At 38.7% G+C, this 26,960-nt stretch overlaps 1 protein-coding gene across 1 annotated transcript; it reads right to left on the minus strand.

Annotated features, from left to right (window-relative positions):
* Positions 1-1,013: 1,013 nt before the first annotated feature.
* Positions 1,014-23,063, minus strand: fam163ab (family with sequence similarity 163 member Ab; the record flags this gene model as incomplete). The annotated part of the gene is made up of 5 exons (XM_079245066.1): positions 22,988-23,063; positions 3,246-3,343; positions 3,143-3,164; positions 2,475-2,589; positions 1,014-1,412 (listed from the first exon to the last, which is right to left on the minus strand). Exons 4-5 carry the CDS (start codon positions 2,565-2,567, stop codon positions 1,014-1,016), a joined length of 492 nt encoding a protein of 163 aa, XP_079101192.1. The 5' UTR covers positions 2,568-2,589; positions 3,143-3,164; positions 3,246-3,343; positions 22,988-23,063.
* Positions 23,064-26,960: the final 3,897 nt, after the last annotated feature.

Below are 26,960 nucleotides of genomic sequence, written 5' to 3' on the forward strand. Positions count from 1 at the left end.
AACAACTTTTAATTACAGAAATTTGTATTTTTACTTTCTCACAATATATATATATATATATAAAAAAATTATGGTTATTTGCATTGCAGATATTCAATATCAGAGTATACAGGAGTATGGAGGGAGAGTTTAGACAAATAGCACAAACCATAAATTACTCTCCCTCATTCAAAATGCTCAAATCCCAGCGTGCATCACTTTCAGAGAAGAACACATTGGGACTGAGAGATTGCCTTCTCAGTAATATGTACACATCATACTTTTTGCAATATTGGTAATAGAGAGAAATTCATTAAGTTCATTTCAAGCATCCCACCTTTGCATTCATGGGCTCAGGCTCCACTGCTTGCATACAGGTTTCCAAATCGATGGAGAGATGTCAAACTTCTGTATCCATAGTCCATCTTTTTAAATGCTTGGAAAGTCTATCTACATGTGGAGCACCTTAACATCTCACAAGATGGGCACAGAGCTCGTAATATTCCTCAGATATAGTTGATGGGATGAATATTGCTGAAGGAGAACTTCAGCAGTTTGCTGGACATCTTGCATAGAGAACTCTCCGGTTGTTCGCCTTCATCTGAAACTCAAATTTCCGTCTTCAGTTTTTTTTTTTCTGCTTGTCATGACAAGCAGAAAACTGTCATTTGAGAGGATATGTTGCACAATAAAATGATAAATGGTGTAAGATAGCCCTCAGTCATTAATCGCATACTAACAGTCAACAGGGTTGTTTCACATGGGACAATAAAGGGACAATTTCTCACAGACACATTATTCTATAAACAAATATTAATGGTATTATGTGAGGAATTCTGTTTAAAAGTGAGCTTTTATGACTTTTATCATTAACAGCTGGCTTAGACAATTTTCTGTTTAATCTTTCAGAACCCCAAATTCTTAATAAATGTGATAATGTTGTCTCCACTGACTCTCTGGCAGCTGCAATGAGAGTCAAGATTAGCTTTTGCAGTTGTGTTAGTGGTGTGTAAATGTGTGGCAACGTGGGGCGGTCACACCTCGGTGCTGATGGCCCGGGTGTTGGTGTAGAAATCAGGAGGCCGGCCTCGCTGAGTGTCCCTCAGCAGGGAGCCTCGGACAGCGGGCAGCGGCATCGCCAGAGCCTGGTTGTCATAGTGCGTGGGCATGTAGGTGATGCGTTCGCCACCGTTGCGCATCTCATCAGTGGTACGGATGTAGAAGGGCGAGTCGTAAGGCGAGCAGCTGGGACAGTAGCTGCGTCGCCCCCCTGTGGGTTTGGTCGGATTGGAGGGTTTTGGTGGCTCTGGTGGCGACAGTGACAGTGGAGTGATGATGGATCCATCCAGGCCAGACATGCTGCAGGCGTTGCAGGCAAAGTGTTGCTGAGACATGGAGCCGCTGTCAGACCCATTCTTCTTGCAGCAGTAGTACTACAGAGGAAAAAGCTTTGGTGTGTAAAAAGTTCATGATATTTCTAACAAAACACTGAATTCCAATGGGTGAAAGCTGCAAACTTCATCAATTCATGGCATATTTTCATCTCTGGGTTAGTCATTTTCTAGGATAAGGATGGTGAAAAATGCCTGTTTCTTCATGGAGTGATTAATACAGTCAATAACTGAGCTTCATAAAGACATTTTCTGTAATTTTATGATTTAAGCAAGTTCATTTACCACTTTTCCTTCTTAATATTCTCAGGATTTTGCCATTTTGATGAATAAAATTTAAAAAAAAAAAAAAAAAAGGGGGGGGCTTAGCTGTGTTAGTTCTTGAGGAATATAAAAGTTTTTCAAGAAGGCAGAAGCTAAAAAGAACCTCCAGGAAGCATTTTTATTGAGTACATTCTGGTTATTATTATTTCATACAGCAATATGTTACTCCATTACTAAATGTAGACAGGATTTAATCATATAATCACAATCATTATCGGAATCAATTAAGTTAATTAAGTTAGTTAAAGTTAATTAAGAAAATCATGGAAGAAGTGTGGTGTCTGTTTTTCCTAACTTGATCCCAGGAAAAGTTTAGCTTCTCATACTTAAAATTCAAAATTTTTGGTCCACTCAGCAAAACATGCATTTTAAATAAATAAAGAAAGTCAAAATCAAAATCACTAATATGTAAGAAATGAAATATTTGATGTTTTTTCTTTCTCCTGGCATCTTTTGTATTTTAGTTTCCCCACTGCCTGTTCTACTGCCTGGCCTGCATTGCACTGTTGAGCCAACTCTTTTGTCCATGTCTGCATTGTTGTTCCTGACTAGGATGTTTTCATCCAGGCTTGCTTATCCCCATTATTCCACTTTCCTGTTTCCTCTGTACCAGTGACTGCTGCCCCATGCTTGACAATCACCAACTTTCAGACTGCTGCCTGGCACCATGTTTCTGGGTTTCTCCCTCTGGTGAAATCATTGCAGCATTCAGTTTAATGATTCAAAGTGTCTGCAAGATATTTACTCATACGTTGTACCATATATGCAGTGAAGTCGTACCTGGAGTCTACAGTAACAGAGCACGGCTATGATACACAAAAGTATCACTGTGGCCAGTATTCCTCCAGTTATGACAACAGTTCCAGCTGTCATCCGACCAGCTCTCCATCAAACTCTGGCGTGGGTATAGGAAGTGACATCATTAGTAATTTGTAGTTTAATGCTCAACAGATATGAAGTTTATTCCAAGCAAACAATGGTCCAAAGTGACATAATTTAATATATTCATAAATCTTAATAGTTGGTTATAATACTGCTCCTTGTGTTATATCTGAAGTGAAAACACCATCTATCTTAACTTTACACTCCATATGTAACACAAGGTGCAGTGCTTTAACTAACTATAAAGATTTAAAAATGTATCAAATGATGTCAATTTATGTTATGTAGAAACAGTTTAACCCTTTCGTCAACATCTACTCATATATGAATGTAAATTCATGACCAAACTGCACCTCTTTGCAGATAAACATACAGAACAATAAACAAATATGAACAACTTTTAAAAAACAATTAGCATTATTTTTTGATGTTGCATCAAAGACCAAACCTACAGTGCTTGAATTCATAGATAAACAGTATAAATGCCCATAAATGTAATTAACATTAATTTGCCTCAAGTTTAATGGCTTGTATAACAGACCTTCTTGTCATTTTGTGATACTCACGTTCAGCAAAGTTGCTTAACACCTGCAAGTAGAATAACAGGTGTTATATTTAAAGATTCGCAGATACTTAAGACAGAAAAGGATGTGTATCAGACAAACTTACATCAGAGGAGTGTTTTTAATGTTGAGCAAGTGAACAGTAGTTACAGGAGGGTTCAGCGGAGAGACGTCGCCCTGCTTAGCCACGCTGACTGAATATATCTGAGGAAAGACATGAAAAGGGAGGGAGGAAAGGAACAGAGGCAACCGAGTTACTGGACCTGGTTTTCTCCACAAGGTGGCACCAAGAGGATGGAAAAGTATCTCTACGACTGGCTAATGCCTTTAAATAAATTCATTTCTCATCAAAAAGCCTAAGATGGAAAAAAGAGGTAAATAGCCATCATATTAAAATGACAACATCGACATTTGCTGAACACATCAAAGTCTTCACATCCTATTAAATCCATTTTGTTGAGCAACCTCTCTCTTTTATCCACACTGAAATACACACAAACACACACATGCAGCATCACAGAACAGCAGCAATAAAAGTGACTTAGTAGCAAGGGGCCTGGCTGATTGGGGTTTTACTGTAGTCTGCAGTCCGAGGCTTGTCCAGGTGAAGTGAAATCTATTACAGCTGACAAAAACATGTCCAACGTGAGATTGGGGTGGAGGCCTGGTGCCTATGGTGTAAGGTGTAAAAAGAAGGCATAATGGAAAAAAGTATCAATGCTGTATATCTAGAAAATGTGTGTTGGTATGAATACACATAGCAGTTTCTGTGATTTAAGCTAATTTACATTTGAGCAGATTGAAATGTGTCTGTTGTTTTCACATGAACAGTAATGCAATGCGATAGATGACATCCATCACAGCTCCAAGATGGATGAGCAGAACAGGTAATCATTCCCTCAGCAGTACTCACCACCTGACCCTCCTACAGTCAGGGCTGAATAACTGTTACCGAATGCAATATACACAGAAACAAATGAATAAAATACTTTTTTAAAGATGTGGTCCCTAAATCTGGACCATACAGGCTTTAGGGTAAAGACGAGAAGCCAGCTAGGTTGAAAACTAAGAAGAGGAGCATCAACTGTAGCATCAACTTAATGAGGGGTTTGCACATCTCATCAGGATTCATTTTTTCCATTTTGTGTACATTTGTAACATAATTGAAAATAAAAAAAAAGAGCACCTTGAAGAGGTAGAGTCTCTTAGAAGTCACGTTTAGCTTCATCATCTGTAAAAAAAAATATAACTACATTAAAAAATTGTGGAGCAATTTCAGAAGGTTTTTCAACCACATATACTGCATAGAAGGGTTCAGATAATCTGGTGTTATCATTGTGCACAAAGAACACAGTCAAAAATCAATACTGGTTGCCTGTGATGATGGGGCCCTTAAGTGGCACTGTTGTGGAATATTTTATACTATCTTGATGCAACAGAGAGGACACAGCTACTGATAGCAGAAAGGACTACTTTATTACCCAAACTAACATAGCTTCAGTGTGGGACAAGGAAGGCTTCTCTTCAGAAGAAGCTCATTGCTTATATTGTCCCATCTCTGCAGCAATACTTCTTTACGTGGGGAGGCATGTCACAGGTTGCTAATTATACACTGTCCAAGCTGACTGCTGTTGTTGATAGAGTTGCCATGTAACTGCAACAGATACCATTGTTTACCAAGTGTAGGAGTTGACCTTGATCAAATCTAACTTCTACAGCACTGCAATAAAAAGATGCAAAATTCTGTCATGGAGATCAATGTGTTGACTTAGAAACACAGAAAAGATTGTCTATGAGCACAACTTTCTGTGCTCGTTAAAGGTCTGTTATAGAATGAAGAAATTATATGTGAACATGATCCAAAAATGCCACATCCTCTCTGAGCCAAAGCTCATTTAATTGGGCAGAGGCAACATGGAAACTTGTTCTGTGGTCAGAATGATCAATATTTGAAATTCTTTTAGTAAATCATTCATGCTGTTTCCTCCTGACTACAGGGAAAGGGAACCACCAAGCTTGTTATGAGCATTCACTTCATCAGCAAAGAGGACGCCGGAATATTAAGCAGCAAAAATCCAAAATCACACCAGAAAAGCACAATATTCCTCTCCCAGAGGTGCAACAACAGGGCTCCACAGTTCCTGTTGTTAAAAACAGAGAGCATGCGATACAGTAGCATAGCCCTGTTCCAGCTTGTTGGCGATGTATTGCTGGCATATTATTTAAGATGAGCTCACCCATCCATTTTCTATACCCGGTAATTCCTCTGCAGAGTCATGAGAGGTTGGAGCATATCCCAGCATCTACAAGGCAAGAGGCAGGGTACACCCTGGACAAGATCCCAGTCCAGCAGGCCAATACAGAGAAACAAACAGCTACTCACACTCACAATTACTGCTACAGAGAAGCTAGAGTGGCAAATGAACCAAACGTGCATGTCTGTGGACTGTGGGAGGAAGCTGAAAGCTCGATTCAGGAAGCCTCTTGCTCTGAGGCAATGATACGAACCACCAGACCAACATGCAGGTTGTTGACAAATGATTCACTCAAAGTAAATAGTGGAGACACATAAGACAAACTTGTTTTTGTTATTTAAACATTTGATTATATATGTTCTAGTGAAAATAAAGTATTGGTTGGAGATATGAAAATCATCAATCCTTCATTCATTTTCCAAACCGCTTAATCCAATGAAGAGCTGCAGGGAAGCTGGAGCCTATCCCAGCAGTCTGAGGGTGAAAGGCAGGGTACATCCTGGACAGCTCGGCAGTCCAACGCAGGGCCACACAGAGACAAACAACCACTAACGCTCACACCTATGGGCAATTTAGAGTAACCAATTAACCTAACATGCATGTCTTTGGACAAAAAAACCCACACATACACAGGGAGAACATGCAAACTCCACACAGAAAGGCCACTGTCCAAACCTCGCCCCAGCCAAGGAAGTCAAACTGTCCACAGAAGAGAAGAAAAGGGGGCTGTGCTTCTCCCACAGGCTGTGATCTGAACCACTATTCTGGCACCAAACTCATAAAGCATGTTTCTGTCAGAAAGTACACTACTTTCAATTATTTTTGGAGACCAAATGGGATGGCAGCTGACAGATTCCCCTTAAAACCATTCATCATAATGCGACTCCACCTCATGCAATCGCAGACGAGGCACACTGAACTATTTTTCATAATTAATGCCAGCACAGCGACTTATCCTGCAAAGGGGAAATGGAAACGTAGTCAATGTTGTACCACATCATCCTTTACTCAGACACACATACATAAAATAATACACAGATTTGTTTTAATCTCCTGTTTACATGTTGCTCCGCAAGCACTTTGAGACAAACTTGCTGGTTAGATTCATTTTTGTTGAATTCACTTGACAAATTATCCATGTCAGCACACACTATACACACACACACACACACACACACACACACACACACACACACACACACACACACAAAGACAAGCCATTCTAGGCAGAATAAAAGCTGGATCAGTTACTATTGGGTCCAGATTAGAGAGACCCTCAAACCCAACACTCACTGCCTGAAGAGCCCTGAACACTGATAAGACTCTCACACACACATACAAAGACACACACGTACAGTAGTCAGACATACACTTAAGCATTACCACATAAATTCCAACATCCTAATAAAACATCCATTAGAGTTGACAGTAGAGTTTTCTATGTATTCATCAAGTCAGTGTGCAAAAAAAAAAAAAAAAAAAAAAACCACACTGGCAATTCATTTACTAAGTAACACCACTAAACCTCAACGCTCACCACAAACATCTAATCCAATTAAAGCTGACACTGCAGTGCGATCCATGTAAAGCCTGATTAAATTCATCTTCATTTAAGGAAGCCATGCTGCGTGCAGCAGTTTGCACTGCTGTGTAAACACACTGCAAGAAGAATGATGGCAGCTCAAGTTTTCAGGGATACACTGACTGAAAGAAAACTTTCATTTTGCTCCTCAACATCTTTTAAGCTCCAGTGAAAACCATCGAAGCAAACTTTTCAAGCTGTCTGAAATATGCTGATCTAGCTTCAGCGCCAGTTTCTGTTGCTCCTCTGCCACCCAGCCAAGTAATAGAAAGTGAATAAATAACTGACCATGTAAAGACATGAAAATAAAGATCAATCAGAAGAATGAATTGATTAAAAGTTAGGACACACTTTTCCATTAAATCAGATAGAAAAATGTGTCCAAACTTTTGACTGGTAGTGCATAGCAAATTTGAGCGGCAGTGTATTCTAGGCTCAGCACATTCAACCTTACTTTAGGACTGGTATTCAGTTCGGTTCCACAAGGTCTGCAATGGAGCAAGTTTTCCCAAGTATTCCTGCTTCAATACCTGAATCTAATTAAATGGATCTATCAGCCAATCGGGTTCTGCACAATGACTCATTAATGTGAGTCAGCTGTGTTGGAGCAGGAATACATGGAAAACCTGCTGGATTGCGGCCTTCAGAGGACCGAATTAAATACATCTGTTTATTAATTCCTGCAATGAGCAACACAGCTAAATGCGTGGGTAGCCCCCTCAAAAACGATGCCAAAATATCTTGCAATATTCTCCTGTTGGTGTGTGCGGTCAGGTGTGTGTTTGTGACAGATGTAAAACTGGCACCTAACGGGCACCTAAGTAATTGACAAACATATCAGAATGAGATTGTGGAGTCACTGGTGATCCGAAACCTCCAGTATGTGGGATCCAATTCCATCTTCCAGGATGACAAGGCTCTCCCCGACAGAGGCAAGATCATCACAGAAGGCCTCCAGAGTTTGGTGGTAGAGGGGACTGAACGGGCTGCTCCGAGTCTAGACCTCAACACAACAGAATTTTGTGGGATCATCTTGGATGTGCTGTATGTGCTGAAGAGACCAACACAAACTGGGTGACCTTCAACAACTCCAAATTGAGGAATGAGATGCCAAGGAGGTCAGGATGTGCCAAACTGTTGTGGCTGATTGTGGATGTTCTACACCAGGGATCCTCAACCCTGGTCCTCAAGCCCCGGTGTCCTGCAGGCTTTCCAAGTATCCTTGTTAAAACACACCTGATTTAAATCAATGTGTATTTAGCAGACTTGTGCAAAACTTGTCTGAGTCTGAGTCAGGTGTGTTGCATCAGGGACATTTGGAAAACTTGATGGATACTGGTCCTCGCTCTACACTCTCCTGATGTTCCTGATGGAATCAATTAGGTATGTAAAAGAAGCCAATATGTGATGTTTTTCCCTCATTAAGCAAATGTTTAATCCACTAGCAACTTCAAACCGGAGAAAACATCAACAAGACCATAATGCAGGGGATTCTGGCACATTTCTCATGGGTACTACCTACCCTACCTTTAGTTGTGTTGCTTATTGCACAGAAGTTCTATCCTATTGTTAGTCATTCATCACACTTTGACTGAATTTTTGGATTTATTTCATTCTCATGTCTTGACTGTAAAAAAAAAACAAAAAACAAAACAGTACACAGATCAGCAAAAGTCTAACAATGTAACAATGTTTCCAGTCGTGAGTTGTTTTATGTCCTGTGAGAGAACTCATGTGATTGTTCAGGTGAATTAATACACTCACCTCTTCATTTAAACTACTTTTTAGTTTGTTTGCTCTAACAGCTTCCAGTATCTCTGCATTTCAGATCCAAATCCCATGAACAGGCAATGATTCATGCACTATTTCAACAAATATCAACCATTTTGTCATCCAAAGTCCACAACTGTGTTGCTGTAGAAAATAAGTCACACATCCAAACAGGATTCATGGTCACAGCTGAAATGTAATTAGTTTAATCCTGTTATCTGGCATTCCAAAAGCTTTCCTCTATCTGCATCCTCTGTAGTCTTGCAGCCTGGCGTGGGCGTTTGCGTGTGTTTTTATTTATGTGCACTCTGTGTAAGTAAATGCATGTTCTTGCACACATGTGGGTGTGAAATAAACCCAAATGTGGGGTGGAAGTGGGGTTAAAGTGATTTAGAAATTGTGTAATGATTATTCAAAGTTAAAACAGAATAAATGGTAAAATGTATATAGTAAACAAAATATATATATTAGTTGCACTAGAAAACATAACTGTGTGAATTAAATCATAAGATGCCCGTCTGGATCATGTGGTTTTTGTTGTGAGGTGAAAAGTTCACATGTTGACGACTTGCTGCAGAGCTGCTGTCAACTTCACAACGTAAATGTAAAAAAACAACTGTGCCTTAAGTCTGTATTACATCATGTCGATTTATGCTAATCAGAGCTGAACACAACAGGGAATAAAGTTTGAGCACCAACTTTACAACAATCCAGCCAATATATGAGAATATCTTTCATGCCAACGTTTAAGTGTCATCGTCAATGCAGTGCTGGAGGAACAGTCCCAAAATCAGCCAAGTCAGTATAGACCTCATTATCGGAGGAGCTAATCAGATGTTTGCTTTTAACTAGATTAATTGTGAAAAATGGTCTCCCTATTGATGAATAGATCAACTTTCTGGGTGTAAACACTTGCACATAACCCTAAAAACCTTCATGTACAGAGGCATCTTCAGGAGTTCAACCAGCTGTCATCGCATCTTTCCTCGTCAGCTCTGCAGCAGTTGCAGCCCAAAAGACAAAGATTGATGACAGTGAACATTTTTGTTCAATTACTTGATTTCACTGTGGGTCATTTTGGGGCAGAGAATGCAATGAATATAAAGAACCACTCTCCAGGATGATGCTCTTGGCCTCATGAATGCAGATGATTAATAAAGATAGTGAGACACTTCATCCCTGTAAAGATGGAAGAAGTTGAGACAACAGAGTTCAAGAATTTTTCTCCATACAATCTGAGCCATGTTCAGAAATTGTGCATGCTGCTGGCAGATTTATAACTGGTGAATATTATGTGCTCTTATGCAGCTTTCCAGGCTATTGTACAGCCTTGCCAGCTCCTGATTCAGCCTTTCTACTCACTCGCTGTGACTCAAGATGTGGTCAATACCTTACCACACATGGTGAATGAAAAGTGTTTAATTGCCAATCTGTAATCTCTATGAATACATCAAATTCAATTTCCTCTCAATCATTCAATAATAACTCCAGATATTCAGGCCAGTATTAAGTCTTCTACCTGACTTCTAACCTTTCACTAAGCTTTCAGTACACATCAAAACTGTTGTTCAAATGTTGCTTCTATTGTGATTTATGACAACTTATATCTATGAGTTTTTACCTTTTCTCTTTAGAGAGGAAAAGAAAAAAGTTTTGCAGCTTCTTTTTGCATCCTGATTTTCCAATATTTTCATATTTTTGAACATTTTTATTTTAACATTTCGTGGCTGTTTCAGTTGCAAGTCCTATTTATTAGTTCCTCATGCAGTTGTTTAGTTGAACTAATTTCATGCAGTATTCAATAATGATAAAAGGTTTTAAAATATAATAAAGCTTGTTCGTGTATGGGAGGAAAAAACATTGAACGTGTTATTTACAATCCCTCAGCCAGACATGTACTCAGACATGTACTCAGAAATATCTCTTAAAACAAATTGAACATGCCTTAGTTTGTAGGGGTGGGGAAATCGAATAAAAAAATCGGAAATCTGGATTTTTTTTTTCTTCACAATTTAATTTAAAAAAAAAAAAAAAAAGATTTTTAACCAAAAAAAATCTTCTTTTTTTTTTCCAAATAAATCAAATTAATGCACTCTAAAATTTTTGTCATTTTTACTGTTTTTATTGAACTTTTTACTTGTCTTCTTGGGCGTTATAGCAGCATTGAAATGAAGAAAAATGACAAGCAAAAAGAAAGTTTTACACATTTTTTTGTTTTGTTTTTAATCTAAAAAAATCAGCAATGTTGGAGAATTGTGAGAATCGCAATTTAAATCGAATTGGCCCCCAAAAAAATTGTAATTGAATTGGGACAAAGTATATCGTCACAGCCCTACTAGTTTGTCTCTTCATGAGCAAAGAAATTATTCAATTCTGTGACGCAAAGGAAAGAAAAAAATATAAAAGTGAAATCTCGATCCACTGCTGCCTTCTCTGAGCTCAGATACAGCTTATATTGAACTGAGGCGAAGTCTGATAAATCAGAAGAATCTATTTCTGAAAATCACTGTGCACTTAAAGCTAAAGAGAAGAGGAACCATCTAACTTGTTATCAGCACAGAGTTCATATGTGATGATGTGCCAGTGGGTGCATTAGTTCACATGCCATGATGTGACCTCCTCTATTGAGCCACAGCACAAACATGTTGACATTTCACAATGTACACTCAGATTCTATACAATTGCTCTGATTTCCTTTCTCTGTTGCCTACACAGATAAAGCTTAAGTTTCATCTTGTCAGCATGTTCCACAGCTCCAACATTATGAAACATCTCGCTCGTGTTTACTTGGCCACAATGCTTGTGAGGAGAAAGAAGAGGATGGTGGGAGGTGCTAAGCCATGGGCTTCTATCACACTTTTATTAAGAAGACTACAATAATAGGACTGCACAATGATTTAAACATTGTTTGTTGTTGTTCTACTTCCTCCCCTCACCTGCATTTCTTCCCTGGGATTCATAAAGTATTTTTCACTTGATTTCTCTTATTTTTCTACTGTGCTTTTACCCTCAGTTGGTTAGCTTTTTGCAATAAAGTCACAAAGTTATGGCTTACACATGTTGGAATTCGTGTTTCTATTCTTATTATGTGAACATTGCAAAACAGAAAACAGCAGTGTCCGAATGTTTCAGAAAAGTTTAAATAAAATATGTTTCTCGATTTATTATTGAGCGCATCTGTGAAGTGAACATTAAAGCACAATAATACCACATGTGAATTTATTCCTACAACAGAGTATCATTTGTTCATTCTTTTTTCCTTTATCTTTTGTTGGGCTGTTGCCTTTAGGGGGTTACCACAGCAAATCGTCTGGCTCCGTCTAACCCAGCCGTCTGCATCCTCTTCTCTTACACCATCTATCATATCTTTTTTTCCATTTCATCCACAAATATCCTCATTGGTCTTCCTGTAAGCTTCCTCCCTGGTAGTTCCAACTTCAGATTCTTTCTGCCAAAATATTCACTAACCCTCCTCTGCACATGCTCAAACCATTTTAGCCTGGCCTCTCTGACTTTTTTTCCTTTTATTTTCCACTTTGTCTGTCTTTATATTTATTCCAATCCAAAGTTGTCAAAATATTATCCTTAAAATTGTATTAGTGTTTCTTAGTATTTTCCTGTTTGGAATATCTAACAGATATATAAATTGAAGTTACAATACTTGGTCACCTAGACTTTATAGAATACTGAAAACCCTGCTGGATAGGTTGTAAACTTCATTCCTCAGACTGGACATGTTTTGCAATCACTCAGCATCCCTTTGTTCAAAGTCTTAACAATCTTTTCCACACAGGGAGACTGAGATAATTTGGCACCTAACTTGTGCTCGAACAGATTTCTAGAAAGGAAACTGACCAGAAAAAGAACCTGACGTAAAATGTGCAGACTGCTGCACCCCCCTGCTTAACAATTTTACAAGGATTTTATTATAGCTGCTTAGCTTTACCCCTGACATCCTGTGTCCTGTGATTTGCCAGCCTCTCCCTACATCTGGCAGCTGCGCAGCATTGCTGTGCACACGCCCGGCACAGGGAAGCCATGGAAGCTGTAATTACTGTTCTTCCATTCTGCTGGTCAGCATGCCAGGATCATAAAATAACATGGAACAACCAAGATTCCACTTTTAAGGGAATAGTGCAACATGATCATAAATTGACATGAACATTTCCCAAGTCATGATGGGAAAGCAAATGATAAGAAACAGCATGAGGAAGGCAGGCCTGCTTTTCCTCCAGAGTAAGAATGTGAGCAGATGTTAGGGTTCAGTGTTATCTTTGTTTTCCTATTAAAAATTAACCACCAATGTCACAATTAGCCTCAGGTTTAGACACATTGCACTAATGACATCGCTATTACATAAGGATATCAGCTTCAGCTGCTTGTTTTCTAAATATTAGGGATCCTTTTTAGTCTCATCCTGAATGATTACAGATTAATTCATCTTCATAACATTTTTTTTTGACAAATTTGACACCTAATACTGGTATTTTTGGAGCGAGCTGTGCCAAGAAAAACAGAAATATTTGGAAAACTATACATGATATTGCTTATATTTTGTTGTTTGAATTATATGAGACATATGAAGAGTTTAATATATATTATGTGCAAAACTGATAATTTCTGATACTGCATTGTAATGCCAATATCGGTCAATAATACAGGACATCTCCATTTAAATCCCTATCTTCAAGTCATAGCTTAATTCTGCATTTGTGACAAAGTCTGTAAGAGTCCAACTGATCACTCTGATAATTTTGCACAAAATACCAAACTGCTTGAATTAAAACACTGAATGGGGTTAAATCTTCAAACAAAAAATAAGTAATATGAAAATAAGTATCTCATCCTTCATATCTCTCAGTCTTGACTTTATCAGAGTATAAAATCAAGACCAGTAAAAAAAAAGCGCAGGCAAAACTAAAAACTAAAAGTCTTTTTTAAGTTATAAACCCATCTGACTGCAAGCCTTTTTTAGCTTTTCCCACAGCTGTCAATACAGACACCAGGCTGACAATCAACGCTAAACCAGGACTGAACTTCAGCATGTTGGCTTAAAGCCTCAAGTGTTTGACCTTCGGTATCAGGACAGTACGTGAATCTGCTGAGTCATTCTTCCAACAGTCAGGCAGACACAGAGAAGAGGAAACACTTCCAGGACAAACAACCTCTCACATCTCTCATCTGTCAGATAACAGTTTTACCAAGTGACAGTGTCAGTTATGTCCCCATATCCCCAAAAAAAAAAAAAAAAATCTATTTGTATAAAAAAATGACCTGAATATGCAGCTATAACTTTTTTTTTTAGAGTAAAAATTGGTTGTAAGTTGCATGTTTCTATTATTTTTACAAAAAACCAAAAACAATTCAATCGTCACAAACAAATCTGAAACATAACAACCTCATCCATTCATTTAATTTAAAAAACGTCAAAACATGGGTGTTGTTGCCGTGGGGATGGCTTTGTCCGAGCGGCCCTTGCACTGCAGCCTTTTGGCTGCTGGGTGGATCGGGGCCTGCATGAGTCGTGGCTGCTCCAGTGGTGACGCCCTCTGCAGTCATTAGTGGGCTGGTCCCTGGTGTGACAGGATCCCCGGGTTATTGTTTCCTCCCACTGTGCAAAGCCAGATGTTCATTTATTTCTTTATTTACTTTTGATTAAAGAAACAGAAGAAATGCATCTAAAGTTGTGCAGTCCAACATGGGACTGTTGGGGGGGCGGGGGGGGGGGGTGTCTGTATGTGTGTGTGAATGATCAGGTGTGTTCAGGTTGTACTTTGTGCTTCATGTATGAAAGGTACTATGTTAATGAAATCTTATTTGAATATCTCCACATGCGAAGAAATAAAACTATTAAACTCAAAGATACAACAGACAGTTTACACTGTTTATAATCACTGTAGCTAATTTAGCGTTATCAGACATTCATTTGTAACGCAGGCCTACCTGACATGTTTCGATGGCAACCTTCGCTCTGGACAATTGGATTGACAGGCCAACAGCTTGTTGATCTGTCAGTCCGATTTTCCAGTGACAACTCTGATGAAGATGGAAAATTACGACTGAAACATGCCAGGTGGGCCTAAGATATAACATAAGAAACTAGTTTATGTTAGTTTATTTAGTTTTTTGAAGAAACATTGTTTAAGTGCACAAAAAAGCTATATATTTAATGCTATGACACGAGCAATGGTTAATATGATGCAAAGCATGTTGTGTAATTGGTTAATGCTACATACTATGTCCTCACTCTACAGCTGATTTAGGCTTTTTAGGTAACAAATGGATCATTTAGATTAATTACCTAAACTTTCCCTTTTATAAATCTGTAAGAATAATATTTGCATAATAGCAGCATCCCGAGGCTGATAAACCGCACTGCACGACTTCTTCAACCAGGACCCCCCGTGACGCTGCAGCAAAGTTTCACTTGACACGCTGGAAAGGGATATAACACACTGGCTGAGTTTAACATGCACCGTCGTTGATTCAGCAAAGAAACACAAAAAGATTAAAAGAGAAAAGTAACAAAACAAGAGTCATTGTAAGATCGTCTTTTGGCTGGGAAGAGCTCACAGCTCAGGTAGGATGCAAGATGGATGCTGAAATAGCTGTCGGTGGGTGGCGTATCACTGGAAAATGCAAAAGTTCTGTGGTGTGTCTTTAAAATAATTCATATTTAGCTATTAAAATAAGATTCTCTATAAACCCACAATAAAACACAACAACATTAATTTGGCTGTAATAATTGATGTCTTTAACTTCCTTAAAGACACGCTACAGCACTTTTGCTATCTGCTCCGTCACACACCCGCTATCGACGGCTAATTGGGCATCCATCAAGCATCCTACCTGACCTGTTAGCATTTCTTCGCTGAATCTGAGACGTTGCATCTTCAAAACGGCCGGTTCCTTTTTGTACCATGAAGCAAAACATCACGTCGTGTCCCGGATGGAAAAGTTGAATACTGTCGGTTTCTCTGCTTCACGACGCTGCTGGGCAGCATCAGGTCTAGAAATGCAGATGGCGGATGTCACTGTGTCATCAAGCACGTTTGGGTGCAGAGTTTTATGGTCAAAAAGTTACGAAATGCATCTTTATTAAGTTTGGTAGTTTTTTAGAAACCATAAGAGCCACTGAAGACTTGATCATTTGCTCTTAATAGGGACCATATATATATATATTTTTTTTTTTAATCTAAGTTAGTTTCTGTATTCTGAAGTAATAATTTAAAAAAAAATTGGAAAACATTCTTGTTGCTCCAGTATTCCCATAAGATCTGCCACTGCTAGAAAATCCAGTCACAATACTATTTATAACACTCAAATGACTCCAGCTCAACTAACCAGTCATGCAAGTCATTTTCTTAAAGGTCTTATTCTCCTTACCTAGACTCACAAAGGATTATATTAGTTTCCCAAGGGGAGTATCTTATAGGTATGTAAACGTCAAAGTGTGCTGAGTCATTTTGAGGCTGCCTAACTGCGTGCATCCGTTTGTCAGCCTGATAACGTCTGAAAGTGTATATATGTGTGTTTTTGATGAGTCACCACAGACAGAGCAGCCAGCAGCAACAACACAGCTACGTTAGCACATAACAGCGTTTTTCTTTCAGCCTCCGGCTCTGCCAACAAGACTTCCTCTCTGTGGCCTCATCTTCACCCACTTCAGAGCTTTGTTCACATCAACACGCCACGGGGCGCACACTGTGAGTCGTACCGAGTGTACTCCCAACCTGCCAAACAGTTCGTGAACATAAATGGACCTTTTGGTTTTGAGCTTTAACCGACTGCAAAGATTTTAAATCAGAGCTGCACGAAGAATCATGTCGGATGAAGACGTTTGAAGAGTCAAAAGTGGCATGAGTTTAATGGAACGTGTTAATGCCTTCAGCATCAATAACCAATAAGTAGTTAAGTCACATACACACACACACTCATATAGCACTTCCGAGGAGTGATCTAAGAAGAGTTTCACACACATTCACACACTGATGAGCACAATGGAGGCAATGTGAGGCTATCGTGCTCAAGGATACTTCGACATATAGTCTGGGGAAACTGCAATCGAGCCACCAGACTTTCAATTGACAGATGACCGCCTTTCCCCTGAGCCACAGCCCCTGATCTGTCTTTTGTGGATTGTGGTAAATGGACTGAGTAAAAGACTGTCAGAATGGAAGGCCTTTTTTGTTTAGTAGAAAGAATAGGTACACAGAATGCATTGATAAGTACACAGCTATCCTGGTTAGAAGGTTTTATGTGCTGCACAACCATCAAATTCTGCATTCAGAAAGTTGGACAGGCTATTTGGATAAAAATCCAAGAATACTAATGCAGGTAAACACATTGTTGGGTTTTTAAATCAACTTACGCTGATAAACTCCAGAGAGGGATCAAAATTGCGCACACATGATGAAATATATTGAGTCAGCTCACTCATTTAGTCAGATTTAAAGCAACACTATAAATGAGAATTCACAAAAGAAAAAAAACACTAAATATTCAAGATGACACAAAGCATTAATGACTGAGAACTGATCTGACAAAACAGCGTTCACTGTGGAAACATCGGTGGATGCCATGTTAGCGTGACATTAACACAAAGTTATTGCATGTTTTCAAAGGATAAAAATAACAATCATCTCTTAGATTATTGGAATATAATTGAAAGCTTGTTTTCTGAGAGATGACATACCCATAAACCTAAATTAAAAAGGTAACCAAGAGAACTGATGTATTGTGAACATAAGATATATAATGGTTGTGTTACTGAAGTGAATGGATCTATGTTGAAGGGTTGATTGGACTGTACCTTCCAGCAGTGAACGTCACTCTTCAGCCTACCGCAATAGTGATTTTTTGTTATTTCAAGAAACCTTTAAATCTCTTGTCTGGCTTCTGTTGTTTTAAAGCAAAGAGTGCTGCAGTGAGAAAGCAGACGGCGCAGCCTCTCTGTCTGTAATCTGTGCAGTCCGTGTGACAACAGCAAGCTGCAAGAAGCAGTTTTATTCTACATTGTTCTTGTACTTACTCAGTCCGTTCCTACTTTAAAATAATGATCCAGCTGTTTATTGTGAAGCACGGGTGAATCTAGAGTCCATAAAAGTGGAATTTTGAACATCCCTACTTTATTAATGGAAACACTGTGATCATTAACACCATAAGCACAGTAGATGAGCCGCAGGCACTTTGCCTGAATTAAACAGACAAAAAAAAAAAAAAAAAAAACATTTATCAAGCATACAAGCCTTTTTCATATTAGTAAAAAGGTTTTATGTTTTTTTTCCTTTTCCTTTAACATTCCCATTAAAATTTCCATACCAACATCAAAACCATTAACAGAAACATGTCAAATGTACTTGCTCTTTTGTCTCTATAGTTTTTAAACAAATTACTATACTTTTGTCATTTATTAACCTAAATGGCACCAAAAAGTCACAATTTAATGATTTTTATCATTTAAGGGAGTCCATGGTCCCAAATTTTGTTTTCTCAGTTCAGCTTATTCCTTCTTCATTCTGTGCTTCAGTCAGCAGAGTCAGAAAAGCCCATAAAGACAGATTTTATGAAAACACTGAGTCTTCATGATCAGACAGTGTTAATGTGCATGAAAAGACAAACACTTACTTGTAAATGAGCAAAAAGTTTCACAGCATTTTTTTACATGACCTTTGTTTTACTGCTTCTTTTAATGAAACTGTTTTTTTCAGTCTTTTTCAGATTATCAATGCAGGAATATAACATGCAAAAAATGATTTGATAGCAAATGAACTGAAATCAACCATGGGCACCCACCACGACTCTTCAGAGAGGCAACGCAACACACAAAGAAGATACCTCCACACCAACATGCAGGGTAATATGGTTGTATGATATGAATCCAGCTGAAAGACATCAACCTAAATGTTGGTGGAAATCATCTGTAGCCAGCGCTCACTGTGGATCAGCCACAGAAACACTGATTATGTTAAGCCCTAACATACGTCAGCAGAAGGAAGTGGGAGGTTGTTGTCTTTATGCTGGATGGGCACAGTGGTTTAAAACAAATACCATTACTCATTATTCACATAACATGTACAAGGCAACACTAGTTTTTACCAGCAGATACTCATGCTGCAGCTGTTTATGCTTTTTTTTAAAAAAAGATTTAGCTCACAGATTTTTAATAAACCTTAAAATAAGCTGTTCTGATCAGCTGATGCTGGCCGCCTGTCCTGCCATTGCTGCAGTGCAGCTTGGACACAGCTCGTCTCACCTTTAATGTGCCACTACAGTGCACTCAACTCCCAACTATATAAAAACCAATCCAGCTACTACAGAAAGAAAAAAAAACCTTAAGGACTTGTGAATTATTCAAGCACTACCTCTGAAACACTGGAACACTTTTCCTTTTTCAAGTTAGTTTGAGATTCTCCTCACCCCCACTCACCCCAAGCCAGCACACACACATTCATACAATATACACACCACCAGCATGGCTGAAAAACACTCTTCTATGCATGTTGTCCCAGAGAACACACTGAGTGGAGTGTCAGCTGAGGTAAGGCTTTACAACCAAAGGTAGGACAGCAGCCTTCCTCCATAAAGCATTACAAACTAAATTCTAAGACCAACAAGCCCTTAGATCGTAACATTAACTGTGCTTCATTTTAAATATGGCTCATTGAAATTCCTCACACAGCTTAGATGATTTGAGACTGACATGACGTTGGCACACTCTTTCAGCTTTCCTTTAATTGCAGTTTGCATAATGTCACATCCAAAGCCTACAAAACCCTCAGATGTTCAACTTATGTGGACATGATGCAAGGACTGTGACTCTTGCTAAACAATAAAGCTCAGCTACTTGTGCTTGACTGGAGGAATTCATTTAGACCAGTCTGCTTTAATTTTAATTTCCTGAGTCTCCTATTGCATGGGTAATTATCTTTGAGCTGACAACAACTTATTTAACTCTAACTGATGCAATGAGGGGCTTATCATTTCTTAAACAACCATTTTGAAAGGCACATCCTGTTGTTGTGGAAAAGATGGTTTTCTATTTCAGTAGAGTCAAATCATTGGCATCAAGCAGAGAAAACATCTAAGGAGATGCAGAAGCCACTAAAATTAAGGTGAGAACTATCTATTAAAAACTGGACAGACAGCATGGAGCCTAAATAATGGTGATTTGCAATTTAGTTAAAAGTTTGATGAAACCACAACACTCTTCTTTAAGTTCTATGTACTGTCCTTTAAGAGTGTGCAGTGGTTCGGAAAGTCTGGAAGCTGTCTGCTCTCCGACTGGAGGGTCTGGTTTGTCATTGTCCAGTCAGATAGGAGTGTTAACACGGGGCCACAGATGAGTTTTGCATGCAGCTTTTTTGCTTTTAATCTGTGAATAGATGTTTGCAAAAAATAATTCTAGTTTACTAACACACGCAAAATCTGAAATTGTTTGTATTTGTTCATTTATAACCGCAAAATCTCAATGACTGTCATGAGCTTAAAGACGAGAACATCAGGTTAAGAAGAGAGGCAGATGAAGTGTTGCAGCCATCATTCCTGACACCTACTGTATACAAGCTTTGGACTGTGATAAGGGGTTGCTGCAGTTCTTCAGGTTTAGGTTCAGGAACAGCATAACATGTGGCCTACCAGGTACACATTAAGTGAATGAGGTCAGCACCTAACTACCTTAACCCTTTCATGCACAGTGCCTTATTAACAAGCTTTTTTTTTTTTGCATATTCATGAATGAGGATGGCATTTTGGTTAATAAAACACTTCAGTGGACGTTAGTGAGTCATCCAATAACTTTCCACTCACTGGAGAATAAATAAATACACGACATAACTGAACAAAATGTAATGATGCAAGTTTGCCTTTGCAATAAATAGGAAAAGATGATACAGCTATATTTTATAGAAGATTTACAAAATATTATTATGATTATATATTATTTTATAAATATTTTATAGAATATATTAAAATAAATCATAAACCAGGATAAATTGTAAATATCCCTAATAAAAAAAAAGTATAATTTCATATGTCTGTAGAGGTAAAATACTGTATTTAAAAAAATGTTGTTTTTTATTTGTGCATGAAAGGGTTAAATACTTAGTCCACAAGTTATTCCATCAATGGATTGTTTTTCCCTGATGACACGGGGATATTCCAAGAAAACCTGGTCAAGATTTATGAGGCGAAAATTGAGAAAGAGTGCTTCAGAAAGCATGAGACATCATTTTCACATTTAGATTGCTCCCCTCAGAATCCTCATTGAAAATCTTTAGGATGTGCTGCAGAAGGCTTTGTGTGGCTGTTGGACTCTCCCATCATCAATACAAGATCGTGGTGAAAAATTAATCCAACCCTGAACGGAAATAAATCTTGTCATACTGCAGAAGCTCATCGAACAATGCCACAGTGAATGCATATTGAAATCAAAGCTAAAGCTGGTCCATCGAAATATTCGTGTGTGACTTTTTGTGATTTTTTTTTTTTTGTTTGTTTGTTTTTACGTTTCTTTGTTAGTTTTTTCTTTAGGCCTGGTGGTGTAAATTTTTAATGTATCTTTAAATTCTAGAGTAAGACTCAAATTTTTTGAAAATGTTAAAGGAAGATTTATCCATTGAAACTTGTGTATGATCAAAGTGGCTTGAAAACGTATGTCTGCAAACTGTGTCATGTGCAATGTGCCGCCTCTGCTACATGAAATCCCAAGATGTGGAGGTCAGTTTGTCTGACAAGTTTTGAAAAGCTTCCATCAGTGTGCACAAGGTCCCAAAGAAACATATGAAACACAAACATCCGTTACTCAACTCCCAACAGTGACAGTGTCAGACTTAATAAAGCAGTTTAGGTGGACACTTTCCTGAATTAATGAAGATTTATCAAAAATTTAGTCCTTTAGCCAAAGAAGCAATTAGAAAATCACGTAGTTCTGACAAATCAAATGTATCTGGCAGCTAGTTATAATTTCCATCAGTGGTTTGAAGTGTTGCCACATCACACCACTACCTGTGTATTTAATACATATTTGTCTGTTGCTGCTGCATTAGCAGTGACAGGCCTGAATGCAGACTCCTCTGGGAAATCAGCCCACTTCCTGTTGTATGGCAGTAAAAGGAGGTGGAGGAGCCGAGGGTGGAGGGGAGGCAGGAGAAGACAGGATACATAGAGCCTTCTACACAGTTATTCAGTCAGGCTGTATTTTCTAGCCTTCCTGCGTGAGAAATGGGTCATGGTAGCACAGCTCCTGCTGCGACTGTGTCAGGGATCAATGCTCTTCCCTTATTGTAGATCAGCTGCCATGTGCACAAGACAGGGGGAAAGTTGGGTTTTTCTTTTGTAATCCAAATGAGAAAAGCAGGACTTTTTAAAAAAAAAAAAAAAAAAATCAGCTTCTTTTGTTTAGTTAAAATACATCTACTTTTGCATGTCGGGTCTGCAAATATTCTGAAAAAAAAATAACAGGAACAAAAAAATAAATAAATAAAAGCAAACGAAAAAAAGATTTTTAAAAAAAAACAGGAAATGTCAACAGGTAATTATTGTTGTTGCAAAAGAATTTGCCATAAAAGGCTGCCTTTGAGACCAAAGATGGGTAGGAGATTTTCACTTTGTGAACAAATGTGTGGCAAAACACTGATTTTTTTTTATTTTTTAGCATATCTCTTTCTCCATGGTGCATAATATTATGTAACATTTCACATAATCTGGGGACATTTTCTTTAGCATAGGTGCTCTTTAAAACAGAAAAATTAGTGGAAAAGGGGGGATTAGAACTATTATATCATATTTTGAGCTCATATTTTGAGACAGTACTTGCATTTTAAACTCACAGTGTTTGCTAAATCTCCACATGGAGGTGGTTTGTTCAACTGACACTCTCAACCTTCACTTTTTGCACTTTCTTGTCAAAACAAGTCTGATATAAAGCTGTGTGCAATACTTGAAACATCTGCCTTGGTCCCCATAATCCTTCCAGTCAGAAAAGCAGTTCAATCTTAACGAAATGCCAACAGAAGATCACAGCAGCAGCGAGATGGCAAAACCCCAAGATTCATCTCCTGCTGGGATGCTTCACTGACGCTCCATTTACTCAGTAAAGCAGGCAGTGCATGCATTTTACTCAATACGTAATACGCCACAATATGTAAACGATTGAGCACTAATTATTGAATGCAGACCCTGTAAATAGATTTTCAATAGACAATCTTTCCAAATCCAATCCCTTGTCATCAGTGCACATACCTGATTTAGTTACATGGTCCGATAGTAGGCTACGTCTCGTGCTAATCCCGTGGAGCAAGATCACAAAAAATAAATAACAATAATTTAAAAAAAAAAAAAAAAAAAATCCACCAGTATCTTTGAAGCAGCGCTGGGACAGAGAAGTGTTGTGCACGGGACTGCAGCGGAACTTCTCCAAGAAGATTGAGCCAGAGTCCGGAGCGCACGACGATGCCAGGCAGTAAGCAAACACTACCGCTGTGGGACCAGCTGACAGGGGGTCAGATACACGGCTGTGGAGACAACCAGAACCAGAGCAGCAAAGTCACGCTGCGGTACCCGGATCAAAAGCAAACTGGTAACGGGAGGAGGACTGTACGCTCCGGGAAGGCGGGCGACTTTTACGCACAAGAAAAATGCTTCCACCTTTACACGCGGTGGTAATCTTCCCACCACCACGAGAAGGTAAGAGGACAAAGAAGATTAAAACCACTTGAAATCAGAGGGACACATCTAACAACTGAGGGATGGGGAACTCGAGATGACGGAAACCAAAGCTGGGCGGACTGGGAGGATGGGGAGGGAGAAGAGCCGCCCCGCATCACACACAACCCTCCTGGCGAAATAGGTGTTATGGTCCATTTCAGGAGCAAAATGTGAACTTACAGGGTATATGTGAGAAAATTTTACAGTCATAAGAAGAAGATTAAAGTGAGGTTCACTAACACGTTTACGATGAGAAACTGGACAGTTAAGAGCCATAATCATTAAATACCATGAGCAACACACTGTATCTGAAAGGACTGTTAAATCAATGCCACACAGAACCAAAATATTTTTCTGCACTCTCATAACCAAACACAATAAGACAAAATGTTTCAAGAGTTCAACAAGTTAACTGAATATCAATATAGACCTACTGAGAGAAGAAGAAACACGTCATAATTCACCATGATCGCTTTCAGTAACATACAAACTGCTGTTAGTTTAAGAATAGAGAAAATATTACCCTGATGTTTGGTTCAGGATGTTCCCATTAGACCAGGGGGGCTGGGTAATGTGGTTGTCTGCTTGGCACAAACTGAAATAATGCAACAGTAAAACCCCCAAACACAGACCTCTGAGCTACTGTAATTGATTTGCCCTCAATCACTGCTCCCTTAATCTACTTACTGTTCCAACCAAGTCAACGCAAATATCAATAGAGAGAGAGAAGGCCTGGCTGACTGAACTGGGCTGTGCTGCAAACAGATTCATGCAAGTGAATCCCAGATGCAAGGGAGAAGACAAGGCTTGCAGAAGTCAGGGAATATTGTTAAAATATGAATGCTGCAGCATAAAGAAAGATTAAACAAAAAGAAGCTGACTGAGTGAAGTAAGATATGAAAGTATAATTCTTTTCTTTAAAAAAAAAAAAAAATCTTAAAGGGGTTATCACCTGGAATTGCACTTAAAGTTAAAATGTGTGTATTGGTGTTGACCAGACGTGATAACATCCCTGGAAGCCTTTCTTTTGAAGATAGTCGAGTTTTTCCGTCTGGGCACTTTGTCCACATCAAAACTGTCCACAAGGCTGAAGTCTGCAAATGCGTCTTTTTTTTTTTTTTTAATTTGACCCAAGATTTTGTCATCCCAGGGAGCTAATTGCAAAAACCCATCCCTGTTCTAGGCCTAAATACACCCCTTTTCTACGCCTGAAAACACCTGCTGGGCATGCCTCAGTCGTCTTATCAAAGCTGTGAGAAGGTGTGGAAACAGCAGTCCCATGTCTGCTTGGCTATCTGTTGCCAAAACCAGCACCGGAATGTTTTTTTTCTCTCCTCTCATCAGCAGACCAAACTACCAGGGACAGACGGATTACATTATTTTCTGTTGATAATGAACCTGCATCTCTGCCGGCTGCAGCCTGCTTGTGCATTTTGCAAACATTTGGGAAAATACCAGGTTAAGAAGGCATCAACCCTGCTGCAGCTGGAAAGAGGGGCCTTTGCAACTCACCATCAATGCAGTCGGAAAGTTTCTGATATACTGATATAAAGTTTTTTTTTTGCCGTGACATGAAACGTGACTTAACCTGATGCAGATAATGCTAACACTAATGCTAACGGGACAAGCCTAAAGGTTTAAGCTCCTGCTTTGTACAAATGAGCCCCGTGTTTTATTTTATTAGATCTATCTTCTGCTCTGCCATGTAAATGTTTGTAAAAGACTTATCTATTTCTCATTTTTCATGTCTCCTACCACACAGTGAGTACTATATTCGGATGGTTGGTTTGTCATGATGCTGGTGTTTTCTTCTGACCACAAAAGGCATTTGTTATCATTTAATCCAGTGTTTCTCAATTCCGGTCTTCAGGCCCCCCTGCCTTGCATGTTTTGGACATATTCTTCCTCCAAAGCACCTGAGTCAGATTATTGAACTTCTTCATCACGTTCTTTGCAGCCTCTTAATTGCAGCCCTTTATTTCATTCAGGTGTGTTAAAGTAGGGTTGCCTATAAAACATGCAGGACAAGAGAGGGGGGGGGGCTGAGGACCAGAATTGAGAAACACTGATTTAATCTAACATGGAGACCATTATATAATCTGATGCTGGAATAATTTTATTAGACAGGATAAGTTGCCCATTTGTCTAAAAAAATAAATAAAAGGTGACATCTTATTGCCTCTTCATTTTCAATAGCATCAGATTTCATCACTGAACCGGAACGCAAACATTTTATTTCTGATATTCTCACGTAACGTGTGTAAAACGGAAGCTGTGCAGAAATTAGCATTTGGGGATAAATTTTACTGTAACACTGGGCATAAATGAGCCTCCCTGAGGCTGAAGCTGGTGAACTGTCTGTATTCCAGAGGCTGAAGTTGTATAGTCACTATTTACTTTATTGCTCTTGTAAAGTCCGGTGGTGGAAGGTCCTGCATGTTATGGCTGAGGTGTGGACCCCCACCTGCTTTCATCTGGGTTGTTGCTATGGGAACAGTCTCTGTGGATATGGGTGTTTGACTTCTTGCGTGTATGGATCTGAAATATATCTTTTGTCACATTCACATTAGGCCAGATAATCATTATCACTTTTTATCAACTGCAGGAGGTTGCCGCTTGGAGCAGACATTTGTTGTAAACATGCTCCTTGCACCATCCCAGTATCATCTCTCTCAGGCTCAGAGTCGGGTTCAAACATAAATGGTTGAATACAGAAAGCTGCTGCTGTCAGGTTAGCTTGCTATCATTAGTTGTTGTTTTTAGCATCGGATGTACCGCCCCCTTTCTGCACTGGACTTCCAGTGATCAGTCAGCGCACACCTCATTAACATTATTTAAACTAACATCTATGTTCATCAAAATCTCGCATGAAACCTCACGAGAAAAGTTTTATTATGAATAAATGGTCAAAACAAGTAATTTTTAAATCATTTTTGGTTTAATAACTTTTTAAACAGTTATTTAAAAACACGCAGAGGACAGTGGAGACATGAAAAGACCAGGTTATTACTCCTTTAAGAGAGGAGTGATTATAGTCGCATCCAACAAATGGCAGTTTTCTGGGATTTGGTTAATTAGCTAAATCTATAATATACATTTTTAACATTCTTTAACTCATTAATGCTGAACCTTAAACTATTGTACAAGTAAGCTTATATTTGTCAGAAATTAAAGGTGCACTGAAATAAAATCAAATATCAACAAAAAAAAAAAGTTACATCACTAAAACTCTTTCAATTGTCATCCAACCCTTTTGGTAAAATAACTTAGAATTTCATTGTCTTTGAATGATTAATATATATCCACCAGCTTTTGGCTCACATACATATTTTGTCCCTACTACGGTGTCTCCGAATAGACAAATAACTCTGAATGAAGAATGAACCATCTGAGCTTTAAAACTGTAGTACCGGCTTAGTTTGATACTGGAGCACTGTTTGGGATAAATAACATTGTAAAATGTACAAAGAAGAGGACACACACAATGTACAATCCACAATTTTGAAGC

Source organism: Telmatherina bonti (assembly GCF_933228915.1).
Source record: "Telmatherina bonti genome assembly, chromosome: 8".
Lineage (NCBI taxonomy): Eukaryota > Metazoa > Chordata > Actinopteri > Atheriniformes > Telmatherinidae > Telmatherina > Telmatherina bonti.